Consider the following 19,180-nt stretch of genomic DNA (forward strand, 5'->3'; position numbering starts at 1 on the left):
AAAACCCATACACTCCTAATCAAAAGATGCCCAAAGAAGTCAGCCAAAGCAAGAGACAGGGAGTTAAGTGAACATTAGCCATCCATCTATGAAACAAAAAGTCAGGGCTGCATTCTGCTCCTTCAAAAGCTCGACTATTTCTCTCATACCATATAATAAATCTCTTCTTTTTCTTGCTAATATCAAAGACATTCAAGGCTCTTAATTTGCTGTCGACGATGTCGGCTTTCACCCCAATCAAACCCAAACAACTTAAAGCAGCAGCACAGACTTTATGGGTCCAGGAGTAGCGAAGAGGAAGACGGATAGCCGATTCTTCAACCGAGGACAAAATAAATTATTTTATCAAAACCTTCGGTTAAATTCCCGTAAAATTTGACGGAATAAACGGCATCGCACTAGACATGCAACTAAATCAATAGTTCCTGTCTCTGCATGCAATTTCAAAAATGGTGTGCTAGAATTAGAAGAATGAGCAAAATTCTTGTGTGTGTGTTTTTTTTTAAATTTTAACTAACCCTTTATATAATTTTATTAACAACTACTTAGTACTAACTACTAATAATATTTTTCTACCGAAAAAAACCACTAATCATATTTTTAATTTAATTTGCTGCAATGCGAACGTGCTCCCCAGGCCGCATTTCCAGTCTAGAAGAAAGAAAAGTGCGTGCGTGCGTGCGTGCGTTGGAGAGAGGGGAAAAGGCCATTTTTAGACATAGAGAGAGAGAGAGAGAGAGAAGAGAGATCCATCGGCGGTCGTCGGAGAATTTCGGTACTTCACGGCTTTCTGTTCCAATCGGCAAGAAGAGCCTAATTCAACGGAGGCGGAGGCGATTTGTCCAGAGGAAACGTAATCATGGTGTTCTTCAGGACTGTATCTGCACTTTCCAGGCTGCGTTCTCGTGCTGTAAGCCCCTCCTCTGCTCGCTGTTGATCTTCTCCTCCTCGATTCCTTCTCTCTTTTTTTTTTTTTTTTTGCTGCCTTCTTTGCGTTGACCTCGTCGTCCCTTCTAATGCAATTCATTCTACAGGCGGAGCAGCAGTCAGCTCTCCGGAACTCGGTTCGATGGCTTCAGATGCAGAGCTCCTCTGATCTAGTAATCTCTCTCCCCTTCCCTCTCTCTCTCTCTCTCTCTCTCCGGCAACCTTTTGTCGTGATGGCGAGATATGGATTCTTTGAATTTGGGACCTTTTTGTTAGTTATCATATCTTGCGCGTACGCCGCTTAACTTACGACCTACAAGCCTAAACTAGTTGATACTATTGTTAGTCGATGAATTAGCTGCTGCCTGGTTTCTTGTCGGAATGGTATACATAATCAGTTATAGAGCATCGTGAGTGTGCAAGCTGTGTAGGGTAGATAGAGGTAGTATTCGATGATACGATGAACAATTCCTGTCATTAATTAACGTTGATTCCCATTGAGGCAGCATGTAATTGTGCGTAACTGTAGTACATAATCTTCGATTGGAAGTTTATTGACGCCATGTTTATCTTCCGCTTTTTAGGACCTTCACTCGCAGTTGAAGGAATTGATTCCAGAACAACAGGTTTTTCTCTCAACTTTGCATTTGTTTCTTTTCTTTCCCGGGCATCATTTTTCTTGTTTGTGCTGATGTTGTCATTATGACTACACTTTAAGCCCCGAAATACTTCTTTCCAGAATTGATGTTTCCTATCATTCCATTTAGAGCCCTACCTGTACAACATGCCTATCTTTGTTTTTGATCCCTCTCTGTGATATGTCCTGGGCTATCATAAATTATACCATAGTCCGAGGTTTGCTGGTTTTTTCTAAAACATATTATGGCTTGGTTTGACAGTGCTGTCATTGGTGGAATAGTGCTGAAATTAAAGTGCTAAAAAATAATTGATAATCCTTTTGGACGACACTAAAGAAATTCATGAGAAATAGTATGAGCATTAGTAATTTCAATAATATGAACCTGCTAAAGAAATTCATGTTAGCGACTACCAAAGTGCAGCCAAATCATTGTTCTAAAATTTTACTCTTCTATTTAAAAGATTGTGGAAAGGTACTTATAGAACCTCCACCACACTCCCATACACACCTTATGGCTAATAGACATGATAAATGATTCTGGAACTCTGGACTCATCTATGACACACTGACCATTTCACTATGGTACTGTTTGCAGCATCTCGACCCTACTCAATCATAGTTTAATTGATTTTATTATTTGGTTACAGGAGCGTCTGAAGAAGCTTAAATCTGAGCATGGAAAGGTCCAATTGGGAAATATTACTGTTGACATGGTAAATGAATTTTTATAAAGATGAAGCAAATGACAATTCTTTTTCTCTGATACTTTTTTTCTTCATGCTTTCTTTCTATTTTAATTAACCTTTACAGCTTTTACTGCTAAGGTACTCGGTGGCATGCGAGGAATGACAGGATTGCTATGGGAAACTTCATTGCTTGACCCAGATGAGGTGTGTGCTTGTAATCCTATCAATAATTTTTATTTTGGATTATGAAGAACTTACTGAATCATTATCTATGCTGCTTTTGTTCTCAAGACTTTTGTCGTTTGAGGAAGAGGATCATATTCTGTTTTCAATTTATGGTCTGATTGGTGGCCACCTTGACTTACTTCGACTCCAGGGTATTCGTTTTCGTGGTCTCTCCATCCCTGAATGCCAAAAGTTACTACCAGCTGTGAAACCTGGTGGAGAGCCACTTCCTGAGGGTCTTCTTTGGCTCCTTTTAACAGGAAAGGTAAGTAATTATGAGTATTTCAATTGTTTCAACTTGTTGCTACTTGCTAGTGAGATCATAATGACATGCCTTCCTTCTCAGGCTTCGTTTGTGAAATACAAAAGATAAATAAATTTTCATGCATTTCCTTTATTAGGATTTCCCAGACTTTATTAACTAATTGTTTATGTTCTTACCTTCCCATGCCTTGGTTCCCTTCGTCAACTTTTCCACAAGAGATATAAAGCATATAATTTTGAGTACGAATTGGGTTGGAAATAGGCAAGCTCAGTTGTGGCACTTGGGTCATCAACTAGAAAGGATTTTGACATTTCTTGGAGCCATTAGAACCTCCATTTTATTTGGAGGTATCCTTTTGCAGTATTCTCCTTCTGTTGTGTGGCCTTATGTGTCAACTTCTGCCTTTTTATTTAGTCTCCACAGATTATCTTTGTGTGCCCCCACAAAAACCTTCTTCGAATGCCCTCTAAATCTTCCCACCACCAGTGATGTTGGAAGTAGGCACATGTAATACACCAGCGACATAGACAAAGCAGATTTAACAATAGTGAGGCGGCTACACTCAGAAGGATAACCTCGCTTTGACTTCCAAAATTAGAAGCTCTTACCAACTCAAATTTTCATGGAGTTAAAAGACGAAAAACGATCAATTAGAAGGTTTTCCTTTTTCAAGAAACAAACTGCAAGTGCAATGTTAAGATCATAATGATGGAAGCATTGGATTTGTAGTGCACATTTCTAATGTACCATGCATAAACTCTGCTGTCAGAATCATATAGAATTTGTAGATTTAAGCAATTCAATTTCTCCCTTTTATCAGGTTCCCAGCAAAGAGCAAGTGGATGCACTATCAAGTGAATTGAGAAGCCGTGCAGCTGTTCCAGGTCAGTTGCTTTGCTGTGTAGATGTACTAGGAGTTGCTCCAGAATGCTGGATAGACCTTCTTTACTATAGTTATTGATGCATTTCCTTGATGGCTTTGTGGCACCATGTTACATCATTTGGGGAAGTTCTGGGAAACATCTGAAATAATTCTTCCATTGTTTATGCTTTGTTCGGCATTTGAGTTAAGTTTTAACTCAACTCTATTTTAACTTTAAATATATATAAATTAATTGGATTGTGATGATTATGTTGTTGAATTATGAGAGAAAGTGTGAAAAAGTAATGAATCGTTGAGAGAAAGTAATGATTGTGTTGTTGAATTGTGGAAAAAGTGATGAATAGTTGAGAGAATTTAGTATTAAAAATTTGATTGAATGGTTAAAAAAATTGAAGAAAAAAGGGAAAAGTAATAATTGTGTTGTTGAATTAAACATAAGTGGAGTAGATTAAAAATAAGTTGTAAAACCAAACAAATGGTTAAAAACTCTAATAAATTCCATGATGAATATGGATATTTGTTATGAAATTTTCATTTTGCTTGAACAAAATCTCTAGATAATTCCGAAAAAAGTGTTTGCTAAATGTCGCGACTTTTGAAAACTGGCTTGCAGATTACGTGTATAAGGCTATCGATGCTCTACCAGTGACAGCTCATCCGATGACTCAGTTTGCAACTGGTGTAATGGCCCTTCAGGTTGTAATTTGACCCTTCAACATATTTCTCTGTTCTTTCATTTGAAAAGCAAAGTTTGAGCAAGATAAAGTATTGTTCATATGTATCTGTGGAGATATAAACCCTGGATGTTCCACCACCTGCACCTTCCTTCTTCTTAAGCACTCTTAGCTATGGGTCTTTAAACTTATTGTGCTAGTGCTCATAATCTGTGGACTCTTGTGAAATTTCATATCATTGCTTTTGGAAGACTTGGAATGATATCTTGTGATGCAGTCACCCTTTCATTTATATGAACTTGTAGAATATCTGACTTGCAAGATGTTATAGGATACCTCCTTGGACTTTATATTTTTCCTTTTTCCCTTGGACCTTTGAGTTTATCAGTTATTGTTGGTAGTCTTTTTGCCTATTCACTTCTATCTTTTGCTGGTAAGTTCAATCTTCTGGAGATATATGAGTGGATTTTTTATAAGTGCACTATAATTGTGTTGGCAAGCATCTTAAGACATTGCATAAGAAAGGTCCAGGTGTAAGTGTCGCATAAGTGGATCACATGCTAAAGTTGTAAGGGTTCAATTTCATTCAGGTGCAAAGTCAATTCCAAAAGGCATATGAGAAGGGGATTCATAAATCTAAGTAAGTACTCTTATTGTTTGTGAAATATGGCTTCCTATTGAACTTTCCATATTGTATTCAAATCTTTGCTGGATTGTAGGTACTGGGAGCCTACATATGAGGACTCTCTTAGTCTAATTGCTCGTGTTCCAGTTGTCGCTGCCTATGTTTATCGAAGGTCAGTTGACATAATACATGTTTTATGATTGCAGACTACCGTTTGCTCCCCGATATTCTTTTGCATTGTTGAACTCATTCAGTGGGTGCGGGGTGTTCAGTTTCATCTCGTATTCCTTCTGTTAGAGTTTGAACTCTGATGGATATTTCCCTTTCATTTACCTTTGTTCTTCTTCACATGAGATTTTATTTTTTACCCTTTTTACAATATCTTGTTTGCTTCTTCCTTTTAAGGATGTACAAGAGTGGTGATGTTATACCCACAAATGATTCTCTGGATTATGGGGGTAATTTCTCTCACATGCTTGGATTTGATGACCCTAAAATGCAAGAGCTCATGAGGCTATATGTCACAATTCACAGGTTTGTGTACCCTCGGAAATCATAATTTCATGTACATGTGAAAGTGGCACGGTGATTTGTCTCATCATTTTCTACTTTCTTCTTCCTTTGCAGTGATCATGAAGGGGGGAATGTTAGTGCTCACACGGGCCACCTTGTAAGTTAAATTTGATACATGCCTTGATTTCCTTGCATTTTAGCTAACAAGCAGTTTGCAGAAAATGTGTTTGCCTAACATCATTTGAAACTTACTTTGATTTTACTGGTAAAGATTTTCATTGATACCATCGGTCATCTAAGAATTTATCTTGACTTATCGGAGTACAGGGTAAGTGTTTTTGCAATGTGTGTATATGATGAGTTGGTTTTGCTATGTGCAGGTAGCTAGTGCACTTTCAGATCCCTATCTTTCATTTGCAGCTGCATTGAATGGTCTAGCTGGTCCACTCCATGGTTTGGCTAATCAGGTGACTCATTTGCCCTGCAATATTATGTGTTCCCCACTCAGTTTGTTTTAAATATATAGGGAAAATTAAGTAATAATAATCAGGGAACCCATATAATTTTGAGGTTGATCTTAACTGTTGCTTGATATAGTACTTCTGTACTTTATTCTTTACAAATTGGTTCTGGTCAAGTCAGTTGTTACTTCTTGTATACGTGATTGCCCATGATACGAATTATGCACTTACCTAATTATGTGTTAGATTGTGTTTTTTCATATGTAAGATTTAGCCTAGATAAATGGAGCGTCACCAGAAATTTATGTCATTTATAATATAACCGCAGTTTGTTACTTCACATTTAGACAAGACTCTTGGTTCTATTTGTTAATGAATGCATCCTTTGAAAAAATAGAATCAAGTTCAACCTTTCACCTAGGGATATGTAGACATCACTTTCAATTTCCGAGTCTTTTCATGATTAAACAATTGACCGCATGAGATGGTCATCTTAAGTGTTTCATAGTTGTATGAGTGACCATCCTGAGAACCTCTATAATCTATTCATAATTACTTCTAAATATATAACACATGGTAGCTTAGTTCCCTAGTGTGTTTGCATTTTTCTTGTTAGCTTACGAGTGAATGTTTGTCCTTGCTTTTTGAAGATTTGATTGCTTATATGTCCTCATTATATTCTCTTCTTGAAATCTCGTGACTTTTGCCCCCTGCTAATTGTGGCATTTCCGGCAGGAAGTGTTGCTTTGGATCAAATCTGTTGTAGATGAGTGTGGAGAAAATATTTCTACCGAGCAGTTAAAAGACTATGTTTGGAAGACATTGAATAGTGGAAAGGTGAGTTCATATATTTCCTATCTTTAGATCCAAATCTATTAATTTCTTGATGTTACTAGGGTTATTATGATTTGTCTCAGAGCATTGCTCGTATCTTCTTGGTTGGATTTATTGATTTTCATTGTTTTATTGATTGCAAAAAGAATAGCATAAGGGCTGGGATCAGCGCACAATGCTCATAAAGCAAAACCATGGACCAAGCTTTCCTGTTTAGATGCCTTCTGCAGCCCCTTAAAGTTCCATGTCCAGGCATATTCTTTAGCGAGCTCTTTGATCCTCATGAAATTCTCTGGACTATGGTCATATAGCTATTGAGGTTCAGATATTTCAAGTGAACATCTGTCGGAATAGTCGATCAATTGACTTTTATATTACTGTCTCTGTTATCTTTTTTGAATCTTCAGGTGGTTCCGGGATTTGGTCATGGAGTGCTCCGTAAAACAGACCCCAGATACACATGTCAGAGGGAGTTTGCACTGAAGCACTTACCTGATGATCCGCTATTCCAGCTGGTCAAAACTTTTATCCCTCTTTTTTCGATAGGATCAAAACTGTTATCCCTCGACTATTAATACAAAGGTTTTGGCACATACGATGCATACTCAAGAAACTTTATCTCAAATGATTTCTGCAGGTGTCCAAGCTCTATGAAGTGGTGCCTCCTATTCTCACCGAGTTGGGGAAGGTATGTTGCCATTTTCTCTGAGATGCTTTGTATACCAACTTGAAGATCATTGGAGCCACATATGTTATGACTTGTGTATTGGAGTTTTGTTCTTTAAAGCATATTCCTAGTCTTTTGTACTTAAAGCCATTGATGAATCATTCTGTAATGTTAATTGATGTCTTAGGAATGGCTTGCTGTAAATCTATATATTAATATTATGTCCTCACGCAGATTTACACGTCATTAGTATTTTGAGAGTTGGTGATTGTAGTGTCTGCTGTTCCAAGCAAAGGATATACAGTGTCATATCTGATTTGGTTTAACTGTTGCAGGTAAAAAACCCGTGGCCGAATGTTGATGCGCACAGTGGAGTTCTACTGAATCACTTTGGACTGACCGAAGCTAGGTAAGATTCCGTGGACTCAAATTTGTTTCTGCATCTTTACCTAGTATCAGATGACAATAGAATTCAATAAAATGTGAACAGGTACTACACTGTTCTTTTCGGTGTATCGAGGAGCATCGGCATATGCTCTCAGGTAATTAACTAACTATGCCATTCTTCCGAGGGTTGTTGAGACTTCTTTTCTTCTATTTTCCCATTGCATTGGGATAAGTACCTGACAAAAGTTTGCTGTGTCTTGTTCAGTTGATCTGGGATAGAGCACTCGGATTGCCTCTTGAGAGGCCCAAAAGTGTCACAATGGATTGGCTGGAAAATTACTGCGGGAAGGTGGCTTCGGCCTGAACGGGAGATGGATGAGCATCATTTTGCATTCGTGTCTGTCAATAAATTGCGAGAGCCTTGGTTTCGCGATGCTGAGAGAATGCACTAATAATAAACTGCGAGCTTCATTAGTTTTTGTTGGGATATGTGGGTGCCTGGGCATAGTGATTATTTTTTGGGGAGAGTAAAAAATGGAAAGTCAAATTTGACCAAAAAAATTACAATTTTCTTTGCTCCTGTTCTTCTGTTCTAATTGTCTACCTGTCAGTTCTAATAACATTACCATGACTATATCAATATGATACTTGGTTTCATATATTTCAGGAAATTATAATTCGGTTTAGTAACTGCAAATGCATCGTACATACGTACAGCCGAAAAGGTACCATATCAATCAGAGGACATAATCCTTGAAACTCTTACCTCTGCTTATGACTGTAGAAGAAAATGGAAATCCGATCTTTGATGGAGGAGAGGCTGGATTTGCATTGGACGCTCAATGTCTGTCAAAGATCAGAAAATCTCTTCCATCGATGAGGGCGTGCTGAAAACGCAAATGGCACCGGACACCGGTTGGTATAATGTGAAATCTTGATGGCAAGACGGTATTGGGGTCGCAAATGTGAAGATATAATGCAGGGACGTAGATGTTGAGCGTACATATATACCGTGGAGTTGACATTGAGCAACAAGGATTTCGTTATATAATTCACTGGATCCTCGGCCATCATTGTTCTCATCCCCCTCATTACCTGAAATTATAATTCAAGCTCGGGAGAATTTTCATGCGAGAGAGACACCAACTGAATCCTCAACTCTCTTCCGTTGAATATTCCTTAAATGACACTTAACCCATTCTCAAAAAAAATTGACACCCTCCATTTTTTGGGTGTATAGCCTGGCATCCGAAAACCCAACAGACCTCGACTAATTCAATTCGAGTCAGGTGAGTTTAAACTCTTTTAAAATCGATTTTTTTCATTTCACGAGACTTAAACCCGAAACTTTACTTGAGGAGAATAAGCCGAACCGTTTGAACCGACTCATGTTGGTTGGCATCCTCTATTCAACTTTATTGATGAACACCGTTAGAATATTCCGTGAAATATTCCATTAACTTTTATAATTATTTCAAATTTTTTTAAAATATCGAACAACAACAATAACAATAATGAATAGATAAAGATGCTTATTTCTAAACATTTTAACTTATTCTCAAACCAGTATAATCGGTAATTATCTTTCAACACTTTTATAATGGGAAAATGACACTATTGGTCCTATTTGTTTGCCGATTTTTGACATCGAGTCATAAATGTTTCAGTTTGAAAAAATAAGTCCCATAAGTTGGACAAAGTGTCATTTTTGGTCCTATCCATTACCCCTGTTAACGGAGTTGCCAACAGGGCTAACGGAATCACCAGCTAGCCGTTAAGTGGCGATGTGGCGTGAATGGCCCGACTCCACGCGTGCGGGCAGCCCAAATTCCGGAAGACCCGGCTTGAATTTCAACCCGGCACCCGGCTTCTCCTTCGATTCTACCCGAGTAAAATTCCCAAAATTTCAAAACCCTAATTCGTTCCTAATCGTAAACCCCACTCCTCCCTCCTGAAATTGACTTCTTCCCTTTCCTTCCTCCCTCCTGAAATCGATTCTTCCTCCGTCTTGAACACAACTTGTCCCCTCGGTTGAACCGAAAATGGAGCAGCTTGGAGCAGCTCGTCCCTCTTCTGAACCGAAAATGGATCTCCTGAACCGAAAATGGAGCTCTTCGGTTGAATCCAATAAGATTACTGAATAAACTAATATTAAAGCAAATTAAAGGCATCATAATTAGCAAGATCTGGGGGCAACTCCGTTAACGGGGGTAACGGATAGAACAAAAAATGACACTTTTTTCAAACTTATAGGACTTGTTTTTTCAAACTGAAATATTTAGGACTCGATGTCAAAAATCGGCAAACAAATAGGACTAATAGTGTCATTTTCCCCTTTTATAATTATACTTCAGTATTCCAAACCAAGTCTTAATCCTCTTAATTTTTCTTTTAGAATATTAAACAAATAAAGAAATAAAGAATTATTATATATAAATATACAAATACCATAATAGCGACAACCCAAATTTAACCTATATTCATGAGTTTAGATCCTTCCCAAAAACCAAATCTTTCTTGACCAATATTTAAGTATGTACTCTTAAACACTTAAAATATCAACTTTTTAATTATTTTTCAAAAAAGTGAAAAGTGATTAACATGAGTATCTATCCAAACTTCAGGAGTAAAATCACAAGAAACAAGAATACGAAGAACAGATTGAAATTCACCAAACAATTGGGGGAAGAAATGAAATCAGAAAACTTCTACGAGACGACAACGTCTTCAACGACGTCACCAACTTCCAACCTCCCCTATCTTCTCCTTCACGGGCGACATATAAAGCTCACGGCCACCGTCTTCAAGCAGCAACAAAGCCCAAGCCGTCGGCGGCGACGGAGGAGATATTGCTTCTCTCGTACGGCCTCTCTCGTGCGGAGAGAGAGAGAGAGGGAGGGAGTCCCGAGTTTCCTTATCTGTGCTCTTACGATCATGTCCGCCTCTAGGGTTCCCCTTCTCTAGTAGGGTGGAGGAATTGGTAAAACTTCTTTCCCGCGGCTGAAAGGGATAATTCTTGACTTCTTCGATCTTCTTTCCCGATGGAGGACGGAATTCTGCTGCGCACATTGGGTGTCACTTCCGCGAACCCCGAAGAAATTGAGCGGCATGTTATTGCTGAAGCAGAGGTACGCTCTCCGATAATGCTATCAGTGAGACCCGGGGGGTAGGATGAGTAAATTCGATCACTTACATGCATAATTTCGATGCAAATGGTGCTGGGTCGGTTGTTTAGCGGTTACAATATATGCTAGTGTGTTCAAATTATTGCGTTCCATCGTCATCGAACTGCTCACAATGCATTCAGTGCTGTGAAATCTGGTTCAGATTGGCTGAGTACGAATTAATTGTTCGGGCATATGATGGCTGAATTTGTGGTGGTTGCAGGGGCAAAATGATGCTGGGAGTAGAGGCAGCAGCGAAGATGGGGAGCCGCTGGACGAGGATACTCTCGTTAAGTCCAAAGTCGTTGATCCTTCATCTTCTGCTCAGACGAAACTGTACAATAAGCTTAGGGCGATAGAGTATGAGATAGATGCTGTGGTGTCGTCCGTTGAGCAAGTTAAAAATGCAGCGGACAATGAGAGCAGAGATCGTGATGACAATGATAGCCCTGGTGCTGCGGATAAAGAAGACCAGACGACTGTTTTTCAGTCATCTCGGAACGGCTTTAATCTCCACCATGCCCTAGCTGCTGACAGGCTGAGAAGCCTCAAGCAAACTAAGTCTCAACTCGAGAAGGAACTGTCGGAACTGCAAGAGGGCCAACCCTCGAAAGCGAAGGAGCATGATAGGTTGTTGAGGAGCTTTGTGAAGGACGAGCCTTCGCTGAAAAGGAAACCCAAGGCAGTTCAAAAGACAGACAAAAAGAAAGAGAAGCGGCAAAAGATATCTTCCTTCAATGATGATGATGATTTTGATGCTGTATTAGATGCGGCATCTGTTGGATTTGTTGAAACAGTGAGTAACCAGCTTGTTTTACTTTTAGTTTTTATTTTTGTTTCTTTTTATTGTCCGTGGCTTTCATGTTGTGTACTCTATTGCATTGTAAGTTGATGCTAGTAAAATGAAATTCCTAATGCTGAATATGCCATTGCTATCTAGGAAAGGGATGAATTGGTCCGGAAAGGGCTTTTTACTCCATTTCATAAACTTAAGGGGTATGAACGCCGAATTCAAGAACCGGGCTCATCGCATCGATCTGATGTATCTGAGCATCAAGACAGCAGCAATGACCTTGCTTCTACGAGTGTTGATAGGATTGCACAATCAATGTCAGAAGCAGCCCAAGCACGGTCAGCTACTAAGCTGGTTGATTCAGAAGCCCTGCCAAAGCTTGACCCGCCCACCTTTCCTTTTCAAAGACTGAAAACACGAGTTAGACCTCCTAGGTCTCCCGGGAGGGAGGCAGGGGATTCTGGAAAGAGAAAGAAACGACCTTTACCGGACAAGAAATGGAGAAAAGCTGTTTCCCGTGAGGATAATCGATTAGGAGATGGTGGTATGTCAAGTTGCTTTGTTATGCGCTGCATAGATCCCTCTCTCTTTTGATCTCCTCATACGATTGTCTATCATTTTCACAATTGCTTGATTTACTATTTACGCTCCCCTTTCCAAGTTTGAGTTTGTATTTCCGATGGAAATTTTTGCAGATAGCGCAAATGACAACTCAGTCACCTTAAGTTACGAGGAAGAAAAGCAAGATGATGTTGATAGTGAAGTTATTGATAGCGACCAGCCCCCTAGTGTTATTCTGGAGGGAGGCCTCAAAATCCCTGAATCAATGTTCAGCAAGCTTTTTGACTATCAAAAGGTGGGAGTCCAGTGGCTCTGGGAATTGCACTGCCAGAGAGCTGGTGGAATAATTGGGGACGAGATGGGCCTTGGTAAGACCGTCCAAGTCTTGTCATTTCTGGGAGCATTGCACTTCAGCAATATGTATAAGCCTAGTATTGTTGTTTGCCCTGTCACACTTCTGCGCCAATGGAAAAGAGAAGCTCAGAAATGGTACCCGCGCTTTCATGTGGAGATTTTACATGATTCTGCGCATGATATGGCTAACCAGAAGAGGCGAGGTAAATATAGTGAAAGTGATTATGATAGTGACGATTCAATTGACAGTGATGAAGAAGAAAAATTACAATCTAAGAACAAAAAAAACTGGGATTCATTGATTAAACATGTTCTGGGGTCAGAATCTGGATTACTGATAACGACATATGAACAGCTCCGCCTGCTGGGGGATAAATTACTTGATATTGAATGGGGTTATACAGTTCTTGATGAGGGACACCGGATCCGAAATCCAAATGCAGAGATCACCCTTGTCTGCAAACAGCTGCAGACAGTGCACAGAATAATCATGACAGGGGCACCGATACAGAATAGGCTGTCAGAACTTTGGTCTCTGTTTGATTTTGTCTTCCCTGGAAAATTGGGTGTATTACCAGTATTTGAGGCAGAGTTTGCAGTCCCTATAACAGTTGGTGGTTATGCTAATGCTTCACCTTTACAAGTATCCACAGCTTACAGGTACTCATCGGAGCGTTTTGATGCTTGCTTGCATAGTATTTCTTCCTATTTTCTTTGCAAATAATTATTGATTTACAATAGTGTGTAGTCCGGTGATGGTTCAAAATTTTTTCTACTGGTAATTGATTACCTTGGAAAATCGTCAACTAGGGTTGTCCAACCTAACCGAGGGTGTTGTCCGGTCTGTTCTATATTGGTGGCTTGGTCCATAGCAATAGACAGTGCTTCACAAACTAAATTGTGCATATATCTTTTCTGCAGGTGTGCTGTGGTCTTGCGAGACTTAATCATGCCCTATCTTCTTCGTCGAATGAAAGCAGATGTGAGTGTGCAGCTCCCCAAGAAGACAGAGCATGTCCTTTTCTGCAGTCTCACTGCAGAGCAGCGCTCTGTTTATCGAGCATTCCTTGCTAGTTCTGATGTGGAACAAATATTAGATGGTAATCGGAGATCTCTTTATGGAATCGATGTTATGCGCAAGATATGCAATCACCCTGATCTGCTTGAGAGAGAACATTCTCAATCCAATCCAGACTACGGGAATCCTGAACGCAGCGGAAAGATGAAGGTTGTCGCTGAAGTTCTTAAGGTTTGGAAGGAGCAAGGTCACCGTGTTCTTCTCTTTGCTCAAACTCAGCAGATGCTAGATATTGTTGAGAATTTCTTGATCTCATGTGAATATAACTACAGAAGGATGGATGGTCTCACTCCGGTGAAACAGAGAATGGCTTTGATAGATGAATTTAACGACTCTAACGATGTGTTCATTTTTATACTTACAACCAAAGTTGGTGGTTTGGGGACTAATCTAACTGGCGCCGACAGAGTGATCATCTTTGATCCTGACTGGAATCCTTCAACTGATATGCAGGTACACCTGTTTAAGTCAAGACTCAAAAACTGCTTCTTGTTGTCCTTTTGCACTTGTAATTTTCCCTCTCAAATTGAAATAGAATCCATTGAAGCTTTACTGCAATTTTGGGGCAACTATGCCAGTATCCTTGGTGGGTATGATATACATGATAGCTAAATACTTGTCTGTCTTCTTCAGTGGGTCGTTTCTCAAAGGTTTTCTTCCTTATCTTTTTCTTTTTATTTTATCCTTAAAGGTTGGGAAGAAAAGATTTTCACCAATTAGTTCTAAAGATGATACCTTCAGCAACAATTGTTGGAGTATTCCCTATGCAGGGGTCCCCTCATGTCTATTAAATTCCTTTTATCTACCCAAGGTCTTCAAGCTCCCTCTCCATGGCTGAAAATAATATTTGATGGCAATGTCGTCCTATGAAAAAGAGCATCTTTTGTTATGTAGGATCTGAATTTTCATGTCTCCTTGCCATTGTTAATTGGTAATCAAAGGCACCTCTCAAATGCAATTCTGCTAATTTTACAGATTATTTGGTGTAATTTTGAAATCTCTTATTAAGAGAATACGGAAATAAAGGTATATGTAACGAAATCCTCACAGATTTAGATGATTATAAAGGGGTTGGCAAAAGACAGTGTGAATATGTTTCAAAACTGTATAACCTTAACCAAATTGCATGTTGAAGTTTGCTGTTATCTGTTGTGTGAATAAGAAGTCTTACCTGTGATAAGTGCTTTTCCTTTGAGTGACAGGCTAGGGAGCGTGCCTGGCGTATTGGCCAAAAGCGGGATGTGACAGTATATAGATTGATCACACGTGGAACTATAGAGGAGAAAGTATATCACCGGCAGATTTATAAGCATTTTCTGACGAATAAAATTCTGAAGAACCCACAGCAAAGAAGATTCTTTAAAGCTCGTGACATGAAGGATCTTTTCATTCTAAATGATGAAGGAGATAGTGGAACCACTGAGACATCAAACATCTTCAGACAGTTGTCTGAAGATTTGGATGTCATCGGGGCCCAGAATGATAAGGACAGTAGCAGGAAGACTTCGCGAAGCGGTGCATCCAAGAAAGCTCAGTCCAGTAAGAACTACGCGGATGTAGGATCTTCAAGGATGAAAGGGAAGGAAAAGGCAGAAAAGACCAGCAACGAAGTTGATGGAGAAACTGATATTTTGAAGTCTCTCTTGGATGCCCATGGGATACATGTGAGCAATTCTCGTTTTCTCCCTTTGACTTCTTACTTAGCTGAAAAAGAAAAAAGCAAGAGTGATTTATCGGGTCACAATTAGTGTAATCTGGAAAATAGTTATCCTAGTTCTACAAACAGTGCTATGGAAATTCCTGAGAGTTCCCATGTATGTCCTATTGAGTTCATCTCACTTGCATATTCTTACTTATTATGTTGTAATCTACTTCTCTCTTCAGAGTGCTGTGAACCACGATGTTATCATGAATGCGCACGACGGAGAGAAGCTAAGGCTGGAGGAGCAAGCTTCACAGGTTGCACAGAGAGCCGCAGAAGCATTGCGCCAATCAAGAATGCTCCGGAGCCATGAGAGCATCTCCATCCCCACATGGACTGGGAAATCAGGAGCAGCTGGGGCACCCATTTCTTCATCAAAAAAATTCGGCTCCACTGTATACTCCCAACTGATCAGGCACGACCCACCAATCAATGGAGTAACTGCGGGCGTTTCATCGGGGAAGGCATTGTCTTCCTCTGAGCTGCTCGCAAGGATTCGAGGGAACCAGGAGAGGGCTGTAGGGGCAGCCCTAGAGTCTCAGAATGGGAGGGTCCCCAACACAGGAGGGCCCTCCAGATCGTTCAGCTGCTCATCAAGCGTGCAGCCAGAAGTGTTGATCCGTCAGATCTGCACATACATTCAGCAGAGGGGCGGGAGTGCCAGCTCGGCGAGCATAGTGGAGCATTTCAAGGACAGAGTCCCTTCCAAGGATCTGCCCCTTTTCAAGAGCCTTCTGAAGGAGATAGCCTCCCTCCAGAAGAACCCTAATGGGTCGGTATGGGTTCTTAAAGCTGAATACCAACAGCAATAAGGTACATAGCCCAAGCTTCGCCTCCTTGCTCCGGCGATGAATGACCTTTGCTTTAGGTTCAAGTCCGTCAGGGGCTTTAAGTGTTTCCGTAGGACAGTTTTGTATGTTTTGGTTTCTCTCCATTATTTTGCCATTAGTGCAGTGGTGGGGAGGGTAGAAATGTCCAAGAAATTTTGTTTAGGGCCAAAATTTTTTTGTTATACAGTGTACATATTCGGAGATTAAATACATCAGAAATTCCATTGTTGTGGACTTGGAAGTACTGGCTGGATGGGACTGCCTCTACACTTTGCGACCCTCGTCAGAATATTTGCCTTTGGATGCTGTTAAACTCAAACCGGTATCAGCAATTTCAATGGCAGAGCGGTCTAGACTAGTCAGATTGGTTATGGCTACCCTGGCGAGCCAGTAAAGTTGTAAACCTTCAGAATCGTGATTACTCTATGGAGTGCATTGTGATGGGGGGCGGCGACTCACAAGACCCGGATATATGCTTGGGCCATAACCCTTTAGTTAGGGCTTAGACTTCACTGGTTGGAACACCTCAATTTCCAAATCAAATGAGCTCCAATGTTTTCACTTCGTGGACGAAACAAAATCCGAAAAATGCGTTTTCACCAGAATACTCTGCAACTCCAATGGCCTAGTCCCTGAAATCAATCTCTTGCAACAGAAACCTGTTAGGTACTTCTTGACTTGATATGTGTGCTTGGGTTGCTCAGAAAGCTCAATTTAGAGATGAATTCTTTGAGCTCGAGCATCAGCAAGGACATGTAGAACTGCAGAAGGCGGAAGGACAGTCTCGAGTTACGATTTGTTTCCCGGAAATCACTGGAAAACCAGATGAGTCTCGCTTAGCTGAGCCTCGGAGAAAATTTTATTGGCTTTACTGCATTCTCATGAGGCCTGATGGAATTCGAGAACTAGCGATGCTTTTAGACAATCGTAATTAATGATCTGTTGTAATGAACTGTATCTCCTCACAGCCACATGAGTTTTACTACCATTCAAGTCTGATTAGTTCCTCGGGGTATCACATATAGCTCTAAATTTCATAGGCTAAATATCCGATAAATGAAATATACGAAAATTCATTTTGTACGTCCATCTTTTTATTTATTACAATTTTCCCCATATAATCTCTAGACGATGTGTCTCGCTCTTTGCATGCACCTGCATGTATGTTTTATTCACATTTTCATAAGATTAGAATAATTATTTGTTTTGCCATCACGCTTTTCATTTCTTTAATATCTCTGATGGTAGAAAGGAAGAGAAGAGAGCCACGCCCCCAAGAGCAACGAGATAGAAAGACAAAGTATATCTCAAGAATCCACCCGAGATACACTAGGTCGAGAGAACGCAAATTTGAGTCACAACGGATAATTTCATTCACTCAAGAACACTTGCTTACATCCATATGAGGTCTCCTATTTATACTAATTTGGCCTAGACTCACACTTAGTTTAGATCCTTCTACACACTTCATCTCGGATTCTGCTCTGGCACCCTCTAGTAAATTCAATATAACTTCTTCTAGAAAACTCCGATTGATAAATTGTTTAATGTTCTGGAAACTAGACTTCCGGAGCTTTCCAGTGCTATCTAATTTGCCTTCATTTAGCGATGTGCTTCAGATTGCAGCCCAACATGTATTTGAATTTTCGAGACCAAACGCGCATTCTAGAAGACTCCAGAACAAGAATTTAGCTTAATTAGATATTAAGTTTCCTATATTGCTATAATATAGTTTCTCTTAATTAGATATTATTTCTTATATTAGCTTGAGTCAGTAATCTTAAGTTTCCTATTTTAAATTGTTTCCTTATTATATTTTAGGAAAGTAATCTGCAGAATATTAGATGTCAGTTTCCTATTCTAGAGTCAAGAGGGGTGTCTTCCCTCTATATAAATATGCACCTATTGTAAGATGAGAAGAAAGACGAATTTGATAAATATTTGAATGAAATTGCTTAGAGCGTTTCTTCTCTTTCTTATCTAAACAAGTTACTTGTTTAGTGGCGAAAACCCCGATTCTTATCGTTCTTCCTTGAGCGTGGCGAATCAACCCGACTTTTCTTACTCGTGGCGAGTTATCTTATCAAGTGAGTTTTGTTGGTTCTACCATCTACCCTTCTTTCTTATCAAGTTCTGGTTCGTGAGCTTATCATTTGGTATCAGAGCATAAGGTTCTATTCTTGTTGGCCGAGTGAAACACGTGTGATGGAGTGGATTTTTGATAAATATGCAAAGGTAATGGCTAAAAGCAACCCTGAACGAGTTTCAAGAGGGTTTACTTTCGACCAAGACTTGCCTCTCACTTTCTAGCAGACGCGAGAGGAGTTCATTGCACGGCTCGAGCGAGTGACCCAAGCCCTCGATAGTTCCGATGGAATAAGAAGACACCAATGGGTGCAGAAGCATTATCCCCCAAAGCGAATTCCGACTTTCAACGGAAGCATGAGCGCTGAGGAATACTTGGCGTGGATTTCAGATGTAGACTGATTCTTCGACTACTACAGCATCCCCGATGATGGAAGTCGAGTTGTTAGAGTTGTTTATTGGTTAAGGGGCAAAGCGTCTACTTGGTGGGGGAAATTGGAAAATAATCGTTTTCAAAATGGAAGGAATCTGGTATTTACGTGGAGACGCATGAAACAACTCTTAAAGCTCAGATTTTTTCCTTTGGGATACGAAGAATAATTATCATTTCTTTAATATCTCTTATGGCAGAAAGGAAGAGAAGAGAGCCACGCCCCCAAGAGCAACGAGATAGAAAGACAAAGTATATCTCAAGAATCCACCCGAGATACACTAGGTCGAGAGAATGCAAATTTGAGTCACAATGGATAATTTCATTCACTCAAGAACACTTGCTTACATCCATATGAGGTCCCCTATTTATACTAATTTGACCTAGACTCACACT

General features: G+C 39.9%; 2 protein-coding genes across 2 annotated transcripts; both read left to right on the plus strand.

The window, feature by feature from the left end:
- Positions 1-652: 652 nt before the first annotated feature.
- Positions 653-8,458, plus strand: LOC116188618 (citrate synthase, mitochondrial). The gene is made up of 19 exons (XM_031518084.1): positions 653-910; positions 1,035-1,100; positions 1,512-1,553; positions 2,215-2,280; positions 2,392-2,457; positions 2,630-2,743; positions 3,564-3,627; positions 4,240-4,322; positions 4,891-4,940; positions 5,020-5,097; positions 5,331-5,459; positions 5,553-5,595; positions 5,819-5,905; positions 6,635-6,736; positions 7,141-7,248; positions 7,371-7,421; positions 7,736-7,809; positions 7,891-7,942; positions 8,053-8,458. The coding sequence occupies exons 1-19, from the start codon at positions 860-862 to the stop codon at positions 8,149-8,151; spliced, it is 1,425 nt and encodes a 474-aa protein (XP_031373944.1). The 5' UTR covers positions 653-859; the 3' UTR covers positions 8,152-8,458.
- Positions 8,459-10,551: 2,093 nt separating this feature from the next.
- LOC116187802 (protein CHROMATIN REMODELING 8) lies at positions 10,552-16,513 on the plus strand. Its single transcript, XM_031516742.1, has 7 exons — positions 10,552-10,915; positions 11,175-11,747; positions 11,892-12,288; positions 12,440-13,319; positions 13,581-14,190; positions 14,940-15,401; positions 15,622-16,513. The coding sequence occupies exons 1-7, from the start codon at positions 10,829-10,831 to the stop codon at positions 16,249-16,251; spliced, it is 3,639 nt and encodes a 1,212-aa protein (XP_031372602.1). The 5' UTR covers positions 10,552-10,828; the 3' UTR covers positions 16,252-16,513.
- The last annotated feature ends 2,667 nt before the right edge of the window (positions 16,514-19,180 follow it).

The sequence above is a fragment of the Punica granatum genome, chromosome 8 (genome assembly GCF_007655135.1).
Source record: "Punica granatum isolate Tunisia-2019 chromosome 8, ASM765513v2, whole genome shotgun sequence".
Taxonomy (NCBI): domain Eukaryota; kingdom Viridiplantae; phylum Streptophyta; class Magnoliopsida; order Myrtales; family Lythraceae; genus Punica; species Punica granatum.

What these genes read in the sequence shown, in the direction of transcription:
- LOC116188618 (XM_031518084.1), top strand. Translation starts at nt 860, where the DNA reads ATGGTGTTCTTCAGGACTGTATCTGCACTTTCCAGGCTGCGTTCTCGT. An exon ending in GCTGCCTATGTTTATCGAAG is followed by an intron (nt 5,098 to 5,330) that starts GTCAGTTGACAT and finishes CTTCCTTTTAAG; the next exon opens with GATGTACAAGAGTGGTGATG. An exon ending in TTCTCACCGAGTTGGGGAAG is followed by an intron (nt 7,422 to 7,735) that starts GTATGTTGCCAT and finishes TAACTGTTGCAG; the next exon opens with GTAAAAAACCCGTGGCCGAA.
- LOC116187802 (XM_031516742.1), top strand. Translation starts at nt 10,829, where the DNA reads ATGGAGGACGGAATTCTGCTGCGCACATTGGGTGTCACTTCCGCGAAC. An exon ending in CTGTTGGATTTGTTGAAACA is followed by an intron (nt 11,748 to 11,891) that starts GTGAGTAACCAG and finishes ATTGCTATCTAG; the next exon opens with GAAAGGGATGAATTGGTCCG. An exon ending in ATCCTTCAACTGATATGCAG is followed by an intron (nt 14,191 to 14,939) that starts GTACACCTGTTT and finishes TTTGAGTGACAG; the next exon opens with GCTAGGGAGCGTGCCTGGCG.